Here is a 21,584-nt window from a genome sequence, read left to right on the forward strand (position 1 = left end):
GTATTTATAGCTGTGAGAAGTTTTATATCAAAATATAAAACTTAAGCAGGAGATATATAAAAATATAAAGCTCAACCAAAAGACAGGTGACTGTCCAGTCTGTTCTTAAAAGCCTTCAATAATGCAGCACCCAGAACTTCTGAAGGCAAGCTATTCCACTGGTTGATTGTTCTCAATGTTAGAAAATTTCTCCTTAGTTCTAGGTTGGATATCTCTTTGATTAGTTTCCATCCATTGTTTTGTGTCCTGCCTTCTATGCTTTGGAAAATAAGTGGAATTTCTCCCCTTTCCCTCCTCTTCTTTGTGGCAGCCCTTCAAATATTAGAACACTGTTATCATGTCTCCCCTACTCCTTCTTTTCTCTGGACTAGCCATACCCAATTTCTGCAGCCGTTCATCACATGCTTTAGTCTCCAGACCCCCAATCTTCTTTGTTGCTCTTCTTTGCACTTTTTCCAAAGTCTCAACATCTTTTTTATAATGTGATGACCAAAACTGGATGCAGTATTTCAAGTGTGGTCTTACTAAGGCTTTGTAAAGCAGTACTAGTACTTCACGTGATCTTCAATCTATCCCTCTTTTTAATGCATCTGAGGATTGCATTGGCTTTTTTGGCGGCTGCCACACACTTGTGTGTGTGTGTGTACTCTGTGCCAAACATGTTTGATAGGGTGTCAGATTGAAGCTGGATGATTGCAATTTGCTTTCCTAGGGGTGGTCCTTGAAGATTGCTCCAATATGGGAGAAATGCACACACCCCCCCCCCGGTGTGTTGGTGAGCAGGAGTCATTTTGATTGTGTAACACCAATTCTAGGGACACTGAAGGGGGAGTTTATTAATTATAACTACAATGACCCTATAGCCTTTATTTGAGAAAGTTGTTCTTTAAATATAATTTAATTATTGATTTTCTTGGTTTTGCTCGAGTTTTCCTTTGTAAAGCAAAGTTACAAACATAGTATTTTTTCCCTATCCTTATGAACCTCTTTTAGTTTTGCCCCATTTTAGGTCTGGCTTTTATTTTTTCCCAAGAAAATATGGTCACTGTACTTCGTAAGTTTGTACTTTATTTGTATATTGCATTTTAGTCCTAATTTTTGTAATGCTCTACTTAGCTTTTTAAAAAATTATTATTCAAGTTCGTATGTATATCTAATGCATTTATATAACTATCATATTTTAACTTACTGCATTTTGTACAAATGAGTCCCATATTTCATTATATTGAATTAGATAATTATATATAGAATTGTATTTATTTATTTCATTGTTTTTATTGTCACTCCAATATAAGATCACACTGGGAGACTTAGAATTTTAATTACTTAGAGCTAAAATGATATATTATACAGGTAGTCCTTGAGTTACAACTGTAGTGGATCCTGCCCATCAAGGGCATAACTCGGGACAGTTATAAATAGTGTCATCCACATGACTAACCTGAACATTGTTGGGATATTTTAAAGGGCTTTGCAGATGGGTTCCCACCCAAGGGGGCATTTTTAGATTAGGTAGGGCCTTAGGACCTGTGTTCATAACTTATTGGGCCACTATGTGGAAGTGGTTCACCCTTGTATCTTCAAGCAGAGTGGAGATCTCTTTGCAGTCTCCTGTCCCCTTCCAAAGTCAATTTGGCCCATTTTAATAAGAGACCAGATGATGGTTGCCACTCATACGTCACGTTTGGCATGGGATGACCACTCCCAGCCAGGCTTTGTGGAAAGCAGGCCACTACAACCTCTTAGCATGTGGAGTTTATTTACGCCCTCTGCTCCTGTCCCTTCTTCTTTGGCTCCTGTTCAGACATGCACTGCTGGGAAGGCCACAGATGACGAGGTGCATTGTAGCTGGACTCTGCCTGGAGCTGGCTGACCTCGGAGCCTCCTCAGATGGGATGGTTGGTGTCTCTTGTGGCAGGGTAGGACTCAGGGTCTCCTCCGCTACAGGGTTGGGAGTCTCTGTGGCTGGAGGGGGTGTGGCCTCCTCAACTGCTGGGCTCAGAGACCCTTCGACCAAGGGACCCGGCCCAGAGGACCGGCAGAAGCGCAGCAGCTGCAAGAGCCTCTCCAGTTCCTTCTCCATGGTGACCCAGAGCTTCCCACATGGCTGGTCTTCCCCCTGGTTGGGTCTAAAGGAGGCAGAATCATTTGCTCCCTGCGAGAAAGGGAAGCCAACACCTTCATGGGATCCATTTCTTTCCAGTTGATTCTCAGCCCTATCTTGGAATCTTTTGATTTCCAGTTGATTTTCAAGTCCCTCCTTGGCTCCCTTCTTTTCTTCACTTTGCTGGGGACTCCCAATCGCCTCTTGGGATCCTTTTTGGTTCAGCTCAGTTCCTTCTCTGGATCGCTTTATCTCCAGTGGAGTCCCAAGCAATTCTTTTGAGTTTTTACTTTCTAGCAGGTTAGCATCCTCCTTTGTCTCCTCTGGAGGCGCCTGTTGGTGGAAGAAAGGATACCAGGCTTAGGGATTTTGAAGATCATCTTTTCAGTAGATACAGAATTCCCCAGACAGCATGCTTTAAGATTTGAGGATTTCAGCTGCCAGAATTCCCCAGTCAGTGTGCTTTAAGATGGGTGAATTCTAACTCCCAGAATTCCCCAGCCAGCGTCTGTGGACTTTAACTCTCAGAATTCCACCTGCTGGCTGGTGAATTCTGGGAGTTGAAGTCCAGACAAATTCCATCTGCTGGCTGGTGAATTCTGGGAGTTGAAGTCCAGACATTTTAAAGTTGCTGCGATTGAAAAACACCGTATTAATGCATTGAATACCTTCTAGATCAGGGGTAGGCAACCTTGGCTCTTTTATGACTCGCGGACTTCAACTCCCAGAATTCCTGAGCCAGCTATGCTCAGGAATTCTGGGAGTTGAAGTCCGCGAGTCATAAAAGAGCCAAGGTTGCCTACCCCTGTTCTAAATGCTTGACTGAATGGTTCTAGGGAAGGAAAGTAGCATTAAAGATTTTTTTATTCCCTTGTAAAAAAAAAAAAGGGGGGGGGTTCTACCCAATTTACTTTTGTATGTGCATGTATGTTTATGTGTGTGTATCTCTCTCTGTGTGTCTCTTCAGACAGTGAACTTATGGCACTGGTGAGGTAGTAATTTTGCTGTAATTTTTTAAAATCTAAAATAAATCAATCTATTTCTTAATATTTTTGCATTTGTGTATTAGGTGCCTCAGCTTCTTTTATGCAATGCAGATAGCCATCTAAAATATTCTGATAAATTAAGAAGGCTTAAATCTCCGAGTGTTCCATACACTGTGAATGCAGCCAGGGAGGATTCTTGGGCTGAGTATCAGTTTCAGTGTGTCATGTGAACACACGTCTCATGTGGTGATCAGTTTCTCCTCCTAGTGGCTTCAGGGAGACCTGGATGTTAATATCTCCTCTTTGCCCCCTCCCCAGATTGCCTTCCAGGCTCTCTCCTCAAGGCTCACCTGTCTGGCCCCTCCCTCCTTCTGCTCCTCCTCCTGGGCACCAGGGATCTGTGGCAGCATCTTCCCCCCTTCCCGGCCCACGTCATAGGCAATGAAGAGGATGCTCCAGGCCATGGCGCAGCAGCCACCCAGGATGATCATCAGGGGCACCCAGTAGGCCTCCCACTGCAGGGACTCCAGCAGGGGTTTCCGGGAGCGCAGGTGCTTCTCACAGGGGACTTTGGACCCCCCCACTAAGAAGGACATGAGTAGGTAGAGGTAGATGTGACCACGGAGGCTTTGGGAAGCCATGCCAGCAGCTTCTGGCAGCAAGGAGCTGGCCTGGATGGTGATCACTTGGTCTTCCCTGACAGTTACAGGCTCCTCTAACTCCTCCCCTACCTCCATTATGACATCACAGCAAAGATGACCCACACCTAGGCCAGTTGTCTAAGCAACAACCGCTGGGCTGAGGAGACACTCCCTTTTCAGGGAAGTTGCCAGAAGGTTGCTACCTTGGCTCAGGTGCTTAGCCAGTTGAGAGAGGTTGGCCCACACGATCTCTCTAAATGACAGCCAATTTTTTTTAGAGATCAAAGTAATGGGTTAGAAACCAGGAGACAGGGAACTAAAGTCGTGTAATAGGCAGGAGAGCCAGGTGGGGGACTTTGAGCCAATCACCAAGAGCAGGTGAGTTCTAGTCCTACAAAATGAATGACAGCTGAGTGACTGAACCAGTCAGCAGTAGAAGGTGAGTTCATGTCAAACCTTATACAAGAAAGCCGGCTTCATGACTTTGAGCCCATAAGCAGAAGGTAGTGAGCAGTCTTGCAATACACACTACAGGCGAGTGAGCCACTTTCAACTTCTTTTTTCAATTTTTCCATTGTTTTTCAAATTTTAATCTTTTTTCAACTCTTAATCATTTAAAAGGAGGAGGAGGAATAGACTTTGAGGTTCTTGACGCTCTCTGAGCTTGGCTATTTTCTTGCAGGCATTTCATTACCCAACTAGGTAATATCATCAGTGTCAGAAGGGAGTGGGATTGAGAGCTTCCGGTGTGAGGCGACGGCGATGGCGGCTAGCTTTTAGCCGTCCAGCTGGGGAAGTGTCAGAGCCGCGGAGCGCAACGTGCATCAGCTGGCCCGCGGCTCGGAAATCCCTTCCCGGGCAAAGGGAAGGGACAGAGAGTGCAGGGATAGAGGTAGAACCCCTGAACCCCCTCTGGATTTGTTTCTAGAGGGGGTGAAAGGAGTGTTCCCTCGGAGCTCCTGCTGATCTCCGCCTCCCAGCTGTTTTTGCTTCCTAGGAAGCAAAAGAAACCGCCGCTTCTATCTCCGTGTTTATAGCATTCTGGTGAGTAATTTTTAAACGGACGGAGCAGTTTAAAGGATTTTTTGTTATAATTTAGGTGTTTATTTTTTTTTATTTTTTGATTTCTACTATTATTCTTCCTTTTTTTGTTATATTAGTGAAAGGATTTAAGATGGCGCTTTGAAAGTGTTGGAGTTTTTTTTTTCCTTTCTCTTTTGTTTTACTTTCCCTTTTTAAGGACTGGTTTTTGCTTTTACTTTTGCTTTCGGCTTAGAATTTTTTCTTTTGAATTGTTTGTTCTTTTATTTTTTATTCTTTGGATTTACTCTGGACTTTCAAGGACTATAGTTTGTCTCTTTTTAAAAAATTTTTTTCCCTTTTTTTCCCTCCTCCCTTCCTGGCTGGAGGGGAAAGGGAAGTGACAATTGTGCTTTTTAAAATGGCTTCAAAGAGGCAGCAGCCTTCCTCAATACCCAAGGTTATTTCTTCTCCTATAACTTCCACTGCACAGTTACAACAACAATCTAAACATGTACCACCGGCTCAGCCACCACCCTCCCCTCCTCTATCTGGACTTTCAGCACAAGAGGTTAGAGGTATAATGGGAGAGATTGTAGTTCAAATGAGAGAGGAAATGAATCAATTTGTCTCACAGATTAAATCAGAAATTAAATCTGATCTCAAAGAAGAGATAACGGGGATAAAGACTAAATTGCAAGAAAACAATAATGAATTACGACAAGATATACTGGCAGCTGTTTCAGGTTTGGCTACTGTGGTGGTTAAGCTCGATGCAAGGCTTGAGGAAGTGGAAGACAAAGTTGACTCTTTGGATGACAAAATTCAAGATGTGGAAAGGAAGGTGGACTCCTCACAAGAAGATATTCTGATGTTTCAGTACAGACAAATGGAGTATGCCCTGAGGATCAGAGGCCTCAAGGAAGATGTGAATCAAGATCTGGTGGAGGTGGTCCTTACTGATCTGGCGCTGGCCTTGGATATGGATAAAGGAGAATTACAGAGAGAAGTGGAAAAAATTTATAGGCTCAACTCCTGGATTGCTAAGCAGAAGAACTTGCCTAGAGATGTGGTGATTTATTTTACAAAGAAGTCCCTGCGGAATGAGATTATACAAGCTTTTTACAATAAAAGATTTCAGATTGCTGCCCAAGATGTCATCATTCTAAAGGAAATCCCATCCAAAATTTTAAGAAGCAGGAAAGACTTTGCTTTTTTAACCAATGAGCTTAAAGCTAGATCGATGCCATTTAGATGGGAAATTCCGATGGGTATTGTTTTGAGCCATGCTGGGACACGCTACAGATTGAACACAGTTGACAAAGCTAGAGACTTTTATACTTCGGTCCTGGGTGCAGGCTCAACTTCATCTGGTCGGAAATCTCTGAGTGGCAAGGAAGTTGAGCAGCAATCTGAGGCATTAGATTTGGTTTCCGCTGGGATGATAGAAGCTGTAAAGCAACGCCAGACGGAGGTTAAAGAGCAGAGGATGACCCGTGCAGCCTATAAGCGTAAAGAGAAGGAGCAACGTAAAAAAGAGCCTAAAGAGAGTTCTCCTGGAAGTGCATCACCGCCGGTGGGAGGAGCAAGACCCAAGAGTTATGCAACACACGCAGCTCTTTCAGAGTTTGATGGTGTCTTCTCCAGGCTGCGTGCCAAGGGAGATGGCAAAGTTTTTGACCTGGAATGTTAATGGATTGAATTCTCCTCAGAAACGCAAAAAAATCTTTTATTATTTGAAGCAACATACTAATGATGTTATTTGCTTACAGGAAACTCATATTTTACTTAAAGATCAGAAATATTTAGTTAATGCTCGTTTGGGATCTCATTTTATATCTTCTGCTCCTGGGAAGAAAGGGGGAGTTGTTATATATGTTAAACAAAACCTACCAGCTTGTCTGGTAGAATCAGATCCCCAGGGGAGATATGTGATGATTGAACTTGGTATTTATGGTAAGAAAATACTTATAGTTGGACTTTACGCTCCAAATCAACAACAGGAACAATTTTATAAGCAGTTACATCAAAAAATAACATTGCTTGATTATAGATCAGTGGTATTAATGGGTGATTGGAATGGTGTCTTAGATACACAAAGGGACAAGAAAGGTTCCTCTCCTTTTCTTAAACAAGCAAGGCTACCTAAAGCCTTTTTTGATATGAAAGAAGACTGGGAATTAAGGGATTATTGGCGGGAACGTAACCAAGAGGAGAGAGACTTTACCTTTTTTTCTGATAGACACCAATCTTTTTCAAGAATTGACTTTTTCTTGATTACCACGGACTTGTATAACAAAGTAAAGAATGTAAAGATTTTTCCTAGATCACTGACGGATCATAGTCCAGTTTGGATGGAGCTGATTCAAGAGAAAGAGGAAAGAAGATCCTGGAGAGTTAATGAAAATTTGTTTAGACAAGAGAAGAATGTTCAAAAATTAAAGGAGTGTTTAAAGGACTATTTTGCTTTGAATATGTACAAGGGGACTTCAATGTCAATGGTATGGGATGCAGGTAAAGCATTTATGCGCGGTGTTTTGATAAAAATGAATAATTTTTATAAGCGAAATCAGATTCAGAAACGTAGAGAACTTGAAGATGAAATTAAATTAAAAGAAAGGGCTTTGATTCTAAATCCTTCTGATGAAAGTACTAAAGAATCTGTAAAGTTATTAAGGTCACAATTTAATATGTTGATAGCAGATCAAGCTGCAACCAACTTATTATTTATGAAACAAAATACATTTTGTAATGCTAATAAGCCGGGGAGATGGTTGGCTTATCAATTAAGAAAGAAACAGAGACAGAGAATAATAGAGAAAATAAATTACAAGGGTAAACTAGTTTCTCAGAAGGAATTAATTAAAAAATCTTTTTTGGATTATTATCAAAACTTATATAAATCTACTAATGTACAATTGTTAGATATAAATAAATATTTAGCTGAGGCAAGTTTTCCTAAACTGACTGAGGATCAGAAATATGAAATTAATGGCTTAATTACTAAGGAGGAAATTGCCTCAGCAATTCAACAATTGAAATTAGGGAAAGCACCGGGTACGGATGGGTTAACAGCTGTTTATTATAAAGCTTTAATGGAGGAGATGATCCAACCATTAAATGATCTTTTTAATGGTATCTTACAGGGTTTAGAGATTCCTCCTTCATGGCGTAGTGCCTTTATATCATTGATTCCAAAGGAGGATCAAGATCTTACTTTACCAAAAAATTATAGGCCTATATCTCTTTTAAACGTGGATTATAAGATATTTGTAAAAATTTTGGTAAATAGGCTTATGAGGGTGGTGCATCATCTTGTGCATAAAGATCAATCAGGGTTTATAACAGGAAGGTATATGAAAAACAATGTTAGACAAATTATTAATCTATTAGAATACTTAGATAAGAACAACCAAGTTCCTGCAGGGCTCATATTTTTAGATGCTGAAAAAGCATTTGACCAATTGAATTGGCATTTTATGCTAAGAGTAATGGAAGAAATGAATTTTGGTGAAAATATATTACAAGCCCTTAAGGTAATATATCAAAAACAAACAGCACAACTTATTGTTAATGGAGGTCTTTCGGAGGTTTTCACAATAGAGAAAGGTACTAGACAGGGGTGTCCTTTATCGCCATTGTTGTTTGTTTTAACATTGGAAATATTATTGATCAAAATTCGAGAGTCTCAGGAAATTAAAGGAATATATGTTAATAAAAAAGAATATAAGTTAAGAGCTTTTGCGGATGACTTGGTTGTTACTTTGTCGCAACCTGATTATTCTGTAGTAAATTTATTACAGTTGATTCATCATTATGGCTTGGTCTCTGGTTTCAAGATTAATGTAAATAAGACCAAAATTTTACCTAAAAATATGTCTAGTCAGGAGAAGCAGATTTTGACTAACCTGACGGGTTTTGAGATTGTTAATAAGGTAAAATATTTGGGGGTGATGTTGTCTGTTTCTAATGTAAAATTATTTAAAAATAATTATGAAAGGTTGTGGGTCAGGGTACAGAAGGACTTGAAGAACTGGGAAAAGTTGCAATTATCCCTCATGGGAAGAATTGCAGTGATAAAAATGAATATTTTACCCAAGTTTCTTTTTCTGTTTCAAATGTTACCAATTTTGAAAAATGAGATTAATTTAAATGAGTGGCAGAAGGGTCTTAATAAATTTATCTGGGCAGGGAAAAAGCCAAGGGTTAAGTTTAAAATTATGCAAGACTTCCGTGAGAGGGGTGGACTTAAGGTACCAAATTTGAAATTATATTATGATGCGGTGGTTTTAACACTTAATCAGTGATTGGGTAAATTTGACAAATTCTGAGATACTTTATCTAGAGGGATGGGATTTACTTTATGGGTGGCATGCCTATTTAATATTCAATAAAAAAATGGATTGGGCTTTTAAATCTCATATCTTAAGAATTTCTTTACTTAGGATTTGGAGAAAATATTATAAAAGTGATTTCAAAGTACCATTATGGGCTATACCTTGGCATGCGATAGAAGCTATAAAAAGAGGGGTTAAAATGGACATGGTGTCTTATAGACAGTTACTTAAATGGGATGGACAAAACTGGCAATTAAAATCACGGGAAGAGTTAGCACAAGAAAACTTTATTTATTCTTGGTTCCAATATAGGCAATTACTAGACAGATGGAAGATGGATTGTAAGGTGGGTTTTCTTAGAGAAGATGAAAATCTTATTAAGCAAGTGAAGGATTCAAGACAAACCCACATTAAGAGAATTTATGCGGTTTTAGTTGAATTGGATTCAGAAACGGAACTAATTAAAGATTGTATGATAAGATGGGCGCAGAATTTTGGTGAGCCAGTCTCATTGGACACCTGGGAAAATATTTGGGTGAGAAATGTCAAATTTACACAAGCACAGAACTTAAGGGAGAATTTTTATAAAATGTTTTATAGATGGCACCTTGATCCACAAAAAATGTCTTATATGTACCCTGACGTGCAACCCAAATGTTGGAGATGTGGTTATAAGGAGGCTTCCTATTATCATATTTGGTGGTCATGCAGAGAGATAAAAGCATTTTGGATCAAAGTATGGTGGAATATCCAGAGAATTTTTAGAAGGAGGGTAAAATTTACTCCGCAATTATTTTTGTTAGGTATTGTTACAGATTGTGATACAAAGGAGGTTGTATTGATGTTAAATTTGATTACAGCCGCTAGGCTGTTAGTAGGACAATATTGGAAGAAGGAATCTTTGCCTACATTGCAGGAATGGTTTCTTAAAGTAGCTTATCTGGCGGAAATGGCAAAGATTTCGGCTTTCTTAAAGCAACAAACGCAAGAGAAGTTTTTTGCTGTTTGGGATAAATGGATAAAATTTATACAATTTAGATTGGGTATACAAAAATATTATATAGTTTTTTCATAAGTTTTATTTTTATATATATTATAGATAATCTTTTTATATATATAAATATAAAGTTCTTAATTTAATTTTTATTTTTACTTCTTAAGCCTATATTCTGCTCTGGGAAGCTCAGGGGGGGGGAAGGGAGGGGGGGGGGTTTGGGAGGGGTGGGGGGTTTTCTTTTTATATATGTATTGTTTAGTTTTATTTTTTTTGTATATGTTGTTTCTTGTTTTGTATTCTTTTTTCTTTTTTGTAAAATTTATAAAACTTTTAATAAAAAAAAAAAAAAAAAAAGAAGGGAGTGGGATTTTCTTCCTGTTTACAGGTAGTTTTCAACTTACAACCAAAACCCTACAATCTACCCTAGCCCATTCCAATTAAGCCCTTCTGGAACTGAACAATCGCTTTCATAGCCTCCCTCTGGAAGAAAATATGCAGACATCCACAAAAGAGCATTCATCAATAGTTTCTAAAAAAAACAGGCATAACCCAGCATTCCTGTGACAGGAAAAAAAAAGTATCCCAGATTTCCCGAAGAAAAAAATTGGAGATTTGATCAGAGATTCAACTCTTAGGGGAACAGAAACTATAGTCTGTAGACCAGGCAGCCAATCTAAGGAGATATATTGTCTCCCTGGAGCAAAAATCAAAGATGTAACTGAGTACCTTAATAAAATAATCAACCCCGTGGATTATTACCCTTTCTTCTCCTACACATGGGGGACTAATGACACAACAATGAATCTGAAAACAATAACGAGGGATTGCAAACAGCTAGGGAAGAAAGTTAAAGAATTAGGAGCACAAGTGGTGTTTTCATCTATACTTCCAACAAAAGACCAACATCCAATGAGGAGCAAAGGATTTTAAAAACAAACCACTGGCTTAAAAACTGGTGCCGTCAACAGAACTTCAGCTTCCTAGACAATGGCCTGCATTACCTACATGAAGGGCTACTGGCAAGGGATGGACTGCACCTCACAAGAACTGGAAAGAATATATTCAGAAAATGACTGGCTCATCTTATCAAAAGAGCTTTAAATCAAATTGAGGGAGGACAGGGGCCAATCTTCATGACCTTTAGACCAAGCAAAAATCACTAGATAACCAATCACATAAGAAAGTAGGGAATAAAGAGAAAGAAGAAATAAAAAATGAAAAACATAATGAAGTAGAGGGCGATGGAAAAAACTGAAATTGTAGCAACAAAGTAGAAGATATAAGAAACATATCCAAGATCCATAAAGGACTCAAATGCCTATACACTAATGTTCAAAGTTTAGGGAACAAGTACAAGTACATGAAGACAGATATGCTATAGTTACCATCACTGAAACATTGTGGGAATAAATTCATGACTGGAATGTACTGATGGAAGAATATAAACTGTTCAAAAGAAACAGACCTAACAAAAGAGAAGGTGGAGTAGCATTATATATACAAGATCACTACATCTCTAAGAAATACACAAAACCAAGGATGAAAACCTCCTAGAATCCATATGGGTCAATATAAAAGGGGGGGGGGAATGACATTGCTATAGGCATATACTACAGGCAACTCAACCAAGCAGAAGAAATAGATGAACTCTTTGCTAATCAATTAACAAATGTATGTAGGAAACATACCACAGTAGTAATGGGAGACTTTAACTATCCTGTTATCAACTGGGAGACAAACTCTGCAGCAAGTGGAAGATTGAACAGATTCCTAACCAACTTAGCTGACAAATTTGTCATCCAAAAAAGGTAGAGGTGGGAACTAGAGGAAAAGCTATACTCGACCTAATTCTTACTAATAGAGGAGAAGTGATAGAAGGAGTTGAAATTGCCAGAACCTTGGGTAAGAGTGACCATGTCATACTGGAATTCAATACAATGCAAACACAAGAAGTAGAATATAATCCAACCAGTGTCTTAAACTTTAAAAGGTCTGATTTTAACAAACTCAGTGAGAGCCAAAGAAACATTCCATGGATAAAAATACTAAAAGGCAAAACAACTCAAGAAGCATAAGAAACTCTGAAAAATATGATCATAAAAGCCCAGTCAAACACAATAACATTGAAAAAGAAATCCAAGAAGAAACCAGCATGGTTGCACAAAGATCACTATGATAAACTGAAAGACAAAAAGAATAAGTACAAAAAATGAAAAGAAGGACACATAACTAAGGCAGAATATTAGCAGATAGCCCAAATCTGCAAAGATGAAGTTAAGAAAGCAAAGGCTCAGGGTGAACAAAGACTTGCAACAAAAGTCAAAGATAATTAAAAAAAATTCTTTAAACATATAAATAACAAGAAAATATACCCAGGAAACTACAGGTCAGTCAGCCTAACATCAATACTTGGGAAGATACTGGAAAAAATAATAAAAAAACCAGATCTGCGAACATCTAGAAACAAAGTCATAACTAGTAGCGAAAGTCATAACTAGTAGTTAAAAACAGATCATGCCAATTTTACTTCATTCTTTGACAAAATAACTAAATTAATAAACCAGCAAAATGCTGTAGACATAGTATACTTAGACTTCAGCAAGACATTTGACAAAGTAGATCACAACCTACTTCTTGGAAAACAAGAAAAATGTGGAATAGACAGCATCACCACCAGATGGATTTGTAAGAGGCTGACAAACCATACTCAACGAGTAGTCCTTAATGGTACAATATCTACATGGAGGGAAGTAAGCAGAAGGGTACCACAAGGCTCCATTATGGCCCAGTACTCGTCAATATCTTCATAAATGACTTAGATGAGGGAATAGAAGGGGAATTCATCTCATGGAATTTGGAGATGACATTAAGCTGGCAGGAATAGCCAACACCCAGAAGACAAGCTCAGGATTCAAAAAGATCTTGACAGACTTGAACAATGGGCTCTAGCCAACAACATGAAATTTAATGTGGAGAAAAGCAAGGTTTTACACCTAGGCAGGAAAAACCAAAAGTACAAGTACAGATTACGCATGCCCTGGCTTAAAAAAAAAAAAAAATTGTGAGGGGGACCTTGGAGTCCTAGTGAATGATCACTTAAACCTGAGCCAGCAGTGTATGGCAGTAGCCAAAAAAGATAAATCAATCCTGGGTTGCATAAACAAAAGCAGAGAATCAAAATCACATGAAGTATTAGTACCGCTTTATAAATCCTTAATAAGACCACACTTGGAATATTGCATCCAGTTTTGGTTACCACGGTACAAAATAAATGTTCAGACTTTGGAAAAAGTGCAAAGAAGAGCAACAAAAACGATTAAGGGACTGGAGACAAAAACATATGCAGAAAGGTTTCAGGAATCGGGTATTGCCAGTCTAGAGAAAAGAAGGACTAGGGGTGACTTGATAGCAGTATTCCAGTATTTAAGCAGCTGCCACAAAGAGGGAATCAACCTTATTTTCCAAAGCACCAGAAGTCAAGACAAGAAACAATGGATGGAAACTATTCAAGGAGAAAAGTAACCTGGAATTAAGAAACTTCCTAACAGTGAGGAAAATTAACCAGTGGAACAGCTTGCCTTCAGAAGATGCAGGTTCTTCTTGATTGGAGGTTTTTAAGAAAAGACTGGAAAGCCACCTATCTGAAATGGTATAGAGTTTCCAGCTTGAGCAGCAGGTTAGATTAGAAGATCAACAAGGTCCCTCCCAGCTCTATTCTGATTTATTGATTGATTATTCATGCTATAGGAATGCTGAGTTCTCCTCCTGCAATTCCATGACAGGGAGCTGAGTGACTTGGGAAGATCACCAGAAAGCTTAGTGATTTTGAACCAATAATCCAGAGTGGGCAACTTCTATTCCTGCAATAGGCATAGTGAAGTCTACTCATGCAATACCGATGACAGCGGCTGAGTGATTTTGAGCATATCACTGGGAAAAGGTAAGTTCCATTCATGCAGTGCTGATGACAGGCTGCTGAGTGATCTTGGGCAGACCATCAAGAAGAGGAAAGATCTACTCCTGCAAGACAGATGACAGGCGGCTGAGTGACCATGGGCAGTTCACCTGGAAAAGGTAAATTCTACTCCTACAACACACACAACATTAGCCTATAGACATTGTTCTAGTTTGCAATACAAATGACCAATGGCTGATTTACCTGGGAAAGGTGAGTTCTACTCATATAGTATGGATGACAGGTGGCTGAGTGTTTTTGAGCTGATCACCAGAAAAAGTTGAGTTCTATTCCTGCAATATTGATGACAGGATGCTAGGTGATTTGGGAAGACAACAAGGAAACAGTGAATTCTACTCCTATAATATGAAAAAAAGGTGGCTTAATGACATTGGACCAATAGCCCACAGAAACTAACTTCTATTCATGCTACGGACATGGGGAGTTCTACTTCTGCAAACTCTGTGAGAGACAGCGCAAGTGACTGTGGGCAGATCCCCAGAAAAAGGTTAGTACTCCTATAATAAGGAAAATGGGTGGCTTAGCGGCATTGGACCAATAACCAAGAGACGGTAACTTGTATTCTTACTATAGGAATGGTGACTTCTACTTCTGCAAAATCAATGACAGTGACTGAGTGACCTTGGGAGACCACCTGGAAGAGGTAAGTTAGGTTCCTGTAATGCAGATGACAGGTGGCTGAGTGAGCTTGGATATTTCACATGGAAAAGGTGAGTTGTATTGCTACAATGTATACGAGATCCAGCCTATTCACACTGAACCAATAACCAAGATTCAGCAATTTCTCTTTCTTCAACAGGCTTTGTGAGTCCTACTCCTGCCATTCCAAAGGTAGGCAGCTGAGTGACTTTAGGAAGGTCATCTGGAATTGTGTATTTTCCTCCTGTAATATGGATGACAGAGTGGTCAGTGAGATTGCACCAATAATCAAAAGATGGTAACTTCCATATCTGCTATAGGTATTGTCAGTTCTACTTCTGGATTATACATGTCATACGGTTGACTGAATTTGGGCTAGCTACCAGAAAAAGGTGAGTTCAATTTCTACAATTCTGATGACAGGCTTGTGAGTAACATTGGGCAGACCACTAGGAAAAGGTGAGTTCTAGTCCTATAATATGCAAGACAGGTGCAGTACTGCAGGCCACTTTAGCTAACTGTGTTCAGCAGGTCAGCGGTTCAAATCTCACCGGCTCAAGGTTGACTCAGCCTTCCATCCTTCCGGGGTAGGTAAAATGAGGACCCAGATTGTTGGGGGCAATGTAAATATATATATATATATATATATATATATATATATATATATATATATATACACATTGCTTACTGGTGTACACCGCTTAGAGAGTGCTTGCACTTAAAGCGGTATATGTCTCATAAATAAATAAATAAATAAACCAAGAAACGGTAACTGCTATTCCTGTAATAGGCATGCTGAGTTCCACTCCTGCAAAATCCACGAGAGGCAGCTCAAGTGTTTGTGGGAAGATCCCCCCAAAAGGTTAGTTCTACTCCTACAATATGCAAAGCAGATGGTTAGCGGCATTGGACCAAGAAAAGGTAACTTCTATTCCTGCTACAGGCATGATGATTTCTACTTCTGCAACATCAATTTGACAATGGGTGAATGACTTTGGGAGACCACCCGGAAGAGGTAAGTTCTATTCCTGTAATGCAGATGACAGGTGGCTGAGTGAGCTTGGATATTTCACATGTAAAAGGTGTGTTCTATTGCTACAACTTATACAAGATCCAGTCTATTGACACTGAACCCATAACCAAGATTCAGCAATTTCTCTTTCTTCAACAGGCTTTATGACTCCTACTCCTGCAATTTCAAAGGTAGGTGGCTGAGTGACTTTAGAAAGATCATCTGGAATTGTGTGTTTTCCTCCTGCAATATGGATGACAGGGTGGTCAGTGAGATTGCACCAATAACCAAAAGATGATAACTTCTATATCTGCTATAGGTATCGTGAGTTCTATTTATATTTCCAAAGTCATATGGTTGACTAAATGTCAGTTAGTTACCAGGAAAAGGTGAGTTCTATGTTTACAATTCTGATGACAGGCTTCTGAGTGACATTGGGCAGACCAGCAGCAAAAGGTGAGTTCTACGACTACTATATGCAAAACAGTTGGTGACATTAGACCAATAACAAGACATGGTAACTTCTATTCCTGTAATAGGCATGGTGAGTTCTACTCCTGCAAAATCCACGAAAGGCAGCTCAAGTGGTTATAGGCAGATCCCCCAAAAGGTTAGTTCTACTCCTCAATATACAAGATAGGTGGTTAGTGGCATTGGACCAAGAAAGGTAACTTCTATTCCTGCTATAGGCATGATGATTTCTACTTCTGCAACATCCATGACAATGGGTGAGTGACCTTGGGAGACCACCCAGAAGAGGTAAGTTCTATTCCTGTAATGCAGATGACAGGTGGCTGAGTGAGCTTGGATATTTCACATGGAAAAGGTGAGTTTTATTCCTTCAAGATAAACGGGATCCAGTCTATTGACACTGGACCAATAACCAAGATTCAGAAATTTCTCTTTCTTCATCAGACTTTGTGAGTCCTACTCCTGCAATTCCAAAGGTATTTCACATGGAAAGGGTGAGTTCTATTCCTACAAGATACACGAAAGTCAGCCTATTGACACTGAACCAATAACCAAGATTCGGTAATTTCACTTTCCGCAATAGGCATTCTGAGTTTTACTCCTGCAATTCCAAAGGTATTTCCCATGGAAAAGGTGAGTTCTATTCCTTAAATATATGCGAGAGGTAGTCTATTGACACTGAACCATTAATCAAGATTCGGCAATTTCTCTTTCTTCGATAGGCATCGTGAGTGGAACAGCTGCAATTCCAAAGGTATTTCCCATGGAAAAGGTGAGTTCTATTCCTTTAAGATATACGAGATCCAGTCTTTTGACACTGAACGAATAACAAAGATTCGGCAATTTCTCGTTTCTTCTATAGGCATCATGAGTAGCACCTGAGGCTTCTGAGTTACATGGGGCAGACCAGCAGCAAAAGGTGAGTACTACTACTACAATATACAAAACAGGTAGTTAGTGACATTAGACCAATAACCAAGACACGGTAACTTCTATTCCTGTAACAGGCATGGTGAGTTCCACTCCTGCAAAATCCACAAGAGGCAGCTCAAATGGTTGTGGGCAGATCCCCAAAAAAGGTTAGTTCTACTCCTCAATATGCAAAATAGGTGGTTAGCGGCATTGGACCAATTACCAAGAAAAGATAACTTCTATTCTTGCTATAGGCATGGTGAGTTCTACTTCTACAAAAATCAATGACAATGGGTGAGTGACCTTGGGAGACCACCCGGAAGAGGTAAGTTCTATTCCTTTAATGCAGATAACAAATGGCTGAGTGAGCTCGGATATTTCACATGGAAAAGGTGAGTTCTAGTGCTACAACTTATACAAGATCCAGTCTATTGACACTGAACCAATAACCAAGATTTGGCAATTTCTCTTTCTTCTATAGGCATCGTGAGTGGCACAGCTGCAATTCCAAAGATATTTCACATGGAAAAGGTGAGTTCTAGTGCTACAACTTATACAAGATCCAGTCTATTGACACTGAACCAATAACCAAGATTTGGCAATTTCTCTTTCTTCTATAGGCATCGTGAGTGGCACAGCTGCAATTCCAAAGATATTTCACATGGAAAAGGTGAGTTCTATTCCTGCAAGATATATGAGAACCAGCCTATTGACACTGAACCCATAACCAAGATTCGGTAATTTTACTTTCCTCAATAGGTATATGAGTTCCATATCTGCAATTCCAAAGGTATTTCTCACGGAAAAGGTGAGTTCTATTGCTACAACTTATACAAGATCCAGTCTATTGATACCGAACCCATAACCAAAATTCAGCAATTTCTCTTTCTTCATCAGGTTTTGTGAGTCCTACTCCTGCAATTCCAAATGTAGGCAACAGAGTGAGTTTAGGAAGATCACCTGGAATTGTGTGTTTTCCTCCTGTAATATGGATGTCTGGGGAGATTAGTGAGATTGCACCAATAACCAAAAGATGATAGCTTCTATACCCGCTATAGGTATTGTGAGTTCTACTTCTGTAATACCCAATCATACAGTTGAGTGAATTTGGGCTAGTTACCAGAAAAAGTGAGTTCTATTTTTACAATTCTGATGACAGGCTTCTGAGTGACATTGGCTGACCACCAGGAAAAGATGAGTTCTACTGCTGCAATATGCAAAACAGGTGGTTTATTGACAATGGACCAATAACCAAAAACTGGTAACTGCTATTCCTGCTACAGGTATGGTGAGTTCTATTCCTGCTAAATGTGTGCATGGTAGCTCAAGTGGTTGTGGGCAGATCCCCTGAAAAGGTTAGTTCTTCTCCTACAATATGCAAAATAGGTGGCTTAGCGGCATTGGACCAATAACCACGAGACCGTAAGTTCTATTCCTGCTATAGGCATGGTGAGTTCTATTTCCTACCAAATCAATGATAGTTGCTTAATAACCTTGGGAGACCACCAGGAAGAGGTAAGTTCTATTCCTGTAATGTGGATGATAAGTGGTTGAGTGAGCTTCGGCATTTCAACAAGAAAACGTGATTTCTATTCCTACATGATGCAAGAAACCGAGCTTATTGCCACTGAACCAATAACCAAGATTCCGTAACTTTTATTCCTGCTGTAGGCATGGTGGGTTCTACTTTTGTAACATACATGGTAACTGGCTGAATGATTTGAAGAAATTACATGGAGAAGGTGAGTTTTACTGAATTCGCTTAATGGGCAACTTGTTAACTTAGAGATGTTGAGTTTTTTTTTCCTGCAATAGGTATGGTTAGTTTTTCTCTTGCAATAATCATGATATGCGGTTGAGTGACTTTGGCTGGTCATTAGTTGAAGGTGAGTGGTACTCCTATATTATGCATAAGAGGTGGATTAGTTACTTTGGACCAATCAGTAGTAGATTTTGAATTCTAATGCTATAATAATTGTGACAGGCAGCTGAATCTCTTTGTGCAGATCACCAATAGATGGTCCATTTTACTCCTACAATACACAGGATGGCCGGCTGAGTGAATTTCAGTTAATCTCCATACGATGGTGAGTTCTAATCCTACAATAGGCATAGTGGGTTCTACTTCTATAATACACAGAACAGGAAGCTGAGTCAGTTTGAACAGATGAACAGAAAAAGGTCAGTTGATACCAATCACCAGGAGATAATGAGTTCCAGTCCTCCAATACCCAGGATCAGCAGTTGAGGGACTTTTGGTCAATCACCAGGAGACAGTGGGTTCTTCTTCTGCAACCCGCACACAAGGCAGTTGAATCACTTTTGCCAGATCACAAATAGATGGTGAGTTCTATTTCTTCAATTTGCATAACAGCTGACTGAGTGTCTTTGGGCCAATCACTAGGAGATGGTGAGTTCAAATCCTGCAATATATATGACCGGCAGCTTTATGACTTTGGCTAGATGATCAGTAAACCATGAGTTCTACTTCTACAATACACACAACAGACGACTGAGTGACTTTTGACCAATAACCAGGAAATGGTGAGTTCTAGTCCTCCATTAGGCATCAAAGCCTTCCTTTCGTCTTCCTTCCTTCCTTCCTTCCTTCCTTCCTTCCTTCCTTCCTTCCTTCCTTCCTTCCTTCCTTCCTTCCTTCCTTCCTTCCTTCCTTCCTTCCTTCCTCTCTCCTTCCTTCCTCCCTCTGGCAGAAGGCCAGCTCACTGACCTTAGGCCAATCATTTTTTCTCAGTCCTAGGAAGGAGGCAATGGCAAACCACCTCTCAAAATGTGCATGGATTTGTTTAGACAGTATCTGAGAATTGGACCTGACTAAAGAGAAGAAAAAAGGAGCAATGGATGATGAAGACGGAAGAGACCCTCCTCAGCACATCGTGTCCTCTTGGCCTCCAAGCAGACCAACATCCCCTGTTGAGTGATCTGAAGTCAGCGATTGCAGTGGGACCCAAGCCATTTCATTGTGTGATTGCTGAATGAACCAGAACCACTTGATGCTGTACTGCAGAAGTCTCCAACCTTTTTGATTTGGCGGCCTGGAAAGAGAGGCAGGCACCGCTACATGCGCACGCACAAATGAGCTGCGTGCATGCACAAAAATGAGCCCCGTGCACACACGCACACATGGACTGTGCATGAGTGCATGTGCACACACAAATGGCTTCACATGAGCGCATGCGAACACACAAATGGCCACACACAAGCACATGTGCACAAGTAAATGGGGCTGCTCGGTGGTGGGGCAGCACTAATGCTGGCAGGATGCTAGGGGTGGCGCTAGCACCGGTGGGATGCTTGGGGCAGAGTGATACCAGCGCCAGCGGGATGCTTGGGACAGCACTTCATGCGGCCCAGTGGCCAAGTGGCCATGGCCCGGTAGTGGGCCATGGCCCACAGGTTGGGGACCCCTGCTGTACTGTATTAACCAATGAGCGTAGAGTCCCCACAAGCCATGAATCTCAACTGAATTAAGCTGGAAAGCTGGAAATCCAGGAGACTCTCTGAGCAGCAGTCTGTGAGAGCTTCTCTGCCCCGACACCTGGCACTGCACCCAGCTTTGCAATGACCTGATTGGCTAACAGAACAAGTCTATCTGGACTCATTTCAATTTGATTCATAACTTAATCCTAATAAATATTGCATGACAAATCATGATATGCAATTACTTCTGAATGCGTCAGAACCACTTGATATTGCATTGTGTTAACCAATGAGCGTAGAGTCCTCACAAGCCATGAATCTGAACCGAACAAATCTGGAAAGCTGGCTGGGAATTCTGGGAGTTGACGTTCCCACATCTCAAAGCCGCCAAGTTGGAGGAACACCGATTTAGAGTCTCCCCAACTCCACCTGGCTGTGGGCAGCTGATTTTCCCCAACAGAATAATGAAAATAAAAAAGAAAGAAACTGAGCATGAGCATAGAGGAGACCTCTGAACATACAGCAATCCGTGAGGGCTTCTCTGCCACCCTGCCCCGACACCTGGCATTGCACCCAGTTTTGCAATGATCTGACTGGCGTACAGAAGAAGTCTACCTGGACTCATTTCAATTTGATTCATAATTTATTCCTAATAAATGTTGCTAGACAAATCATGATACAATTACTTCTAAATCCCTTTCATTTTGGTTGCCAGCTGTCCCACTGGTCAAAGTTCTCTTATGTATTTGAGCTTCTGCTTGCGTCCTCTGCCCCGGGCCGGGTCCAGCTGCTCACTGTCAGCAATTTCATAGACAGTGATGTGCAGTTTGTCCGAGCCTCACTTCTTCAGATTCAGGGGATCCCTCTCTTTTTCTGCCTTGGCCCCCAGGGTGCCCTGCTGATTGTGCATTTTGCTCAGGAAGCACTTCAGATTGTGCTCCATGCAGGCCAGCCCATGGGCGTATACATGGAGGGCAGGGTTGGTGCCTGGCAGGCTGGACCCAAACCTAGGCTAGGCGAGGACAAGGAACTAAGAGTAGTAGCCAGACAA

The 21,584-nt window shown here is 40.4% G+C and overlaps 1 protein-coding gene and 1 long non-coding RNA gene across 15 annotated transcripts; one reads left to right on the forward strand and one right to left on the reverse strand.

Moving 5' to 3' along the window:
• Window positions 1–1,742: 1,742 nt before the first annotated feature.
• LOC120306460 lies at window positions 1,743–4,381 on the reverse strand. Its single transcript, XM_039339739.1, has 2 exons — window positions 3,441–4,381; window positions 1,743–2,437 (listed from the first exon to the last, which is right to left on the reverse strand). The coding sequence occupies exons 1-2, from the start codon at window positions 3,825–3,827 to the stop codon at window positions 1,757–1,759; spliced, it is 1,068 nt and encodes a 355-aa protein (XP_039195673.1). The 5' UTR covers window positions 3,828–4,381; the 3' UTR covers window positions 1,743–1,756.
• A 9,258-nt stretch (window positions 4,382–13,639) lies between these two features.
• Window positions 13,640–21,204, forward strand: LOC120306483. Of its 14 annotated transcripts, none has more exons than XR_005556314.1 (13): window positions 13,640–14,892; window positions 15,021–15,092; window positions 15,491–16,322; window positions 16,402–17,102; window positions 17,191–17,262; window positions 17,350–17,626; window positions 17,716–17,765; window positions 17,855–18,153; window positions 18,255–18,837; window positions 18,911–18,981; window positions 19,102–19,182; window positions 19,500–19,639; window positions 19,848–21,204. It is a non-coding gene; the product is annotated as an uncharacterized LOC120306483 (long non-coding RNA). The 14 variants fall into 14 exon arrangements; XR_005556316.1 differs by lacking the exon at window positions 18,911–18,981 and having other exon boundaries at window positions 18,255–18,378; window positions 18,767–18,837; XR_005556313.1 differs by having other exon boundaries at window positions 18,255–18,981; window positions 19,470–19,639.
• Window positions 21,205–21,584: the final 380 nt, after the last annotated feature.

This window comes from Crotalus tigris, unplaced genomic scaffold (genome assembly GCF_016545835.1).
Source record: "Crotalus tigris isolate CLP2741 ecotype Arizona unplaced genomic scaffold, ASM1654583v1 scf7180000017739.2905288, whole genome shotgun sequence".
NCBI lineage: Eukaryota > Metazoa > Chordata > Lepidosauria > Squamata > Viperidae > Crotalus > Crotalus tigris.

Bases quoted from the DNA above. Each gene is read 5' to 3' on its own strand.
- LOC120306460 (XM_039339739.1), bottom strand. From the start codon at position 3,827: ATGGAGGTAGGGGAGGAGTTAGAGGAGCCTGTAACTGTCAGGGAAGAC. The intron at 2,438-3,440 runs GTGAGCCTTGAG...TTCCACCAACAG, and splicing joins AGGAGGGAGGGGCCAGACAG to GCGCCTCCAGAGGAGACAAA.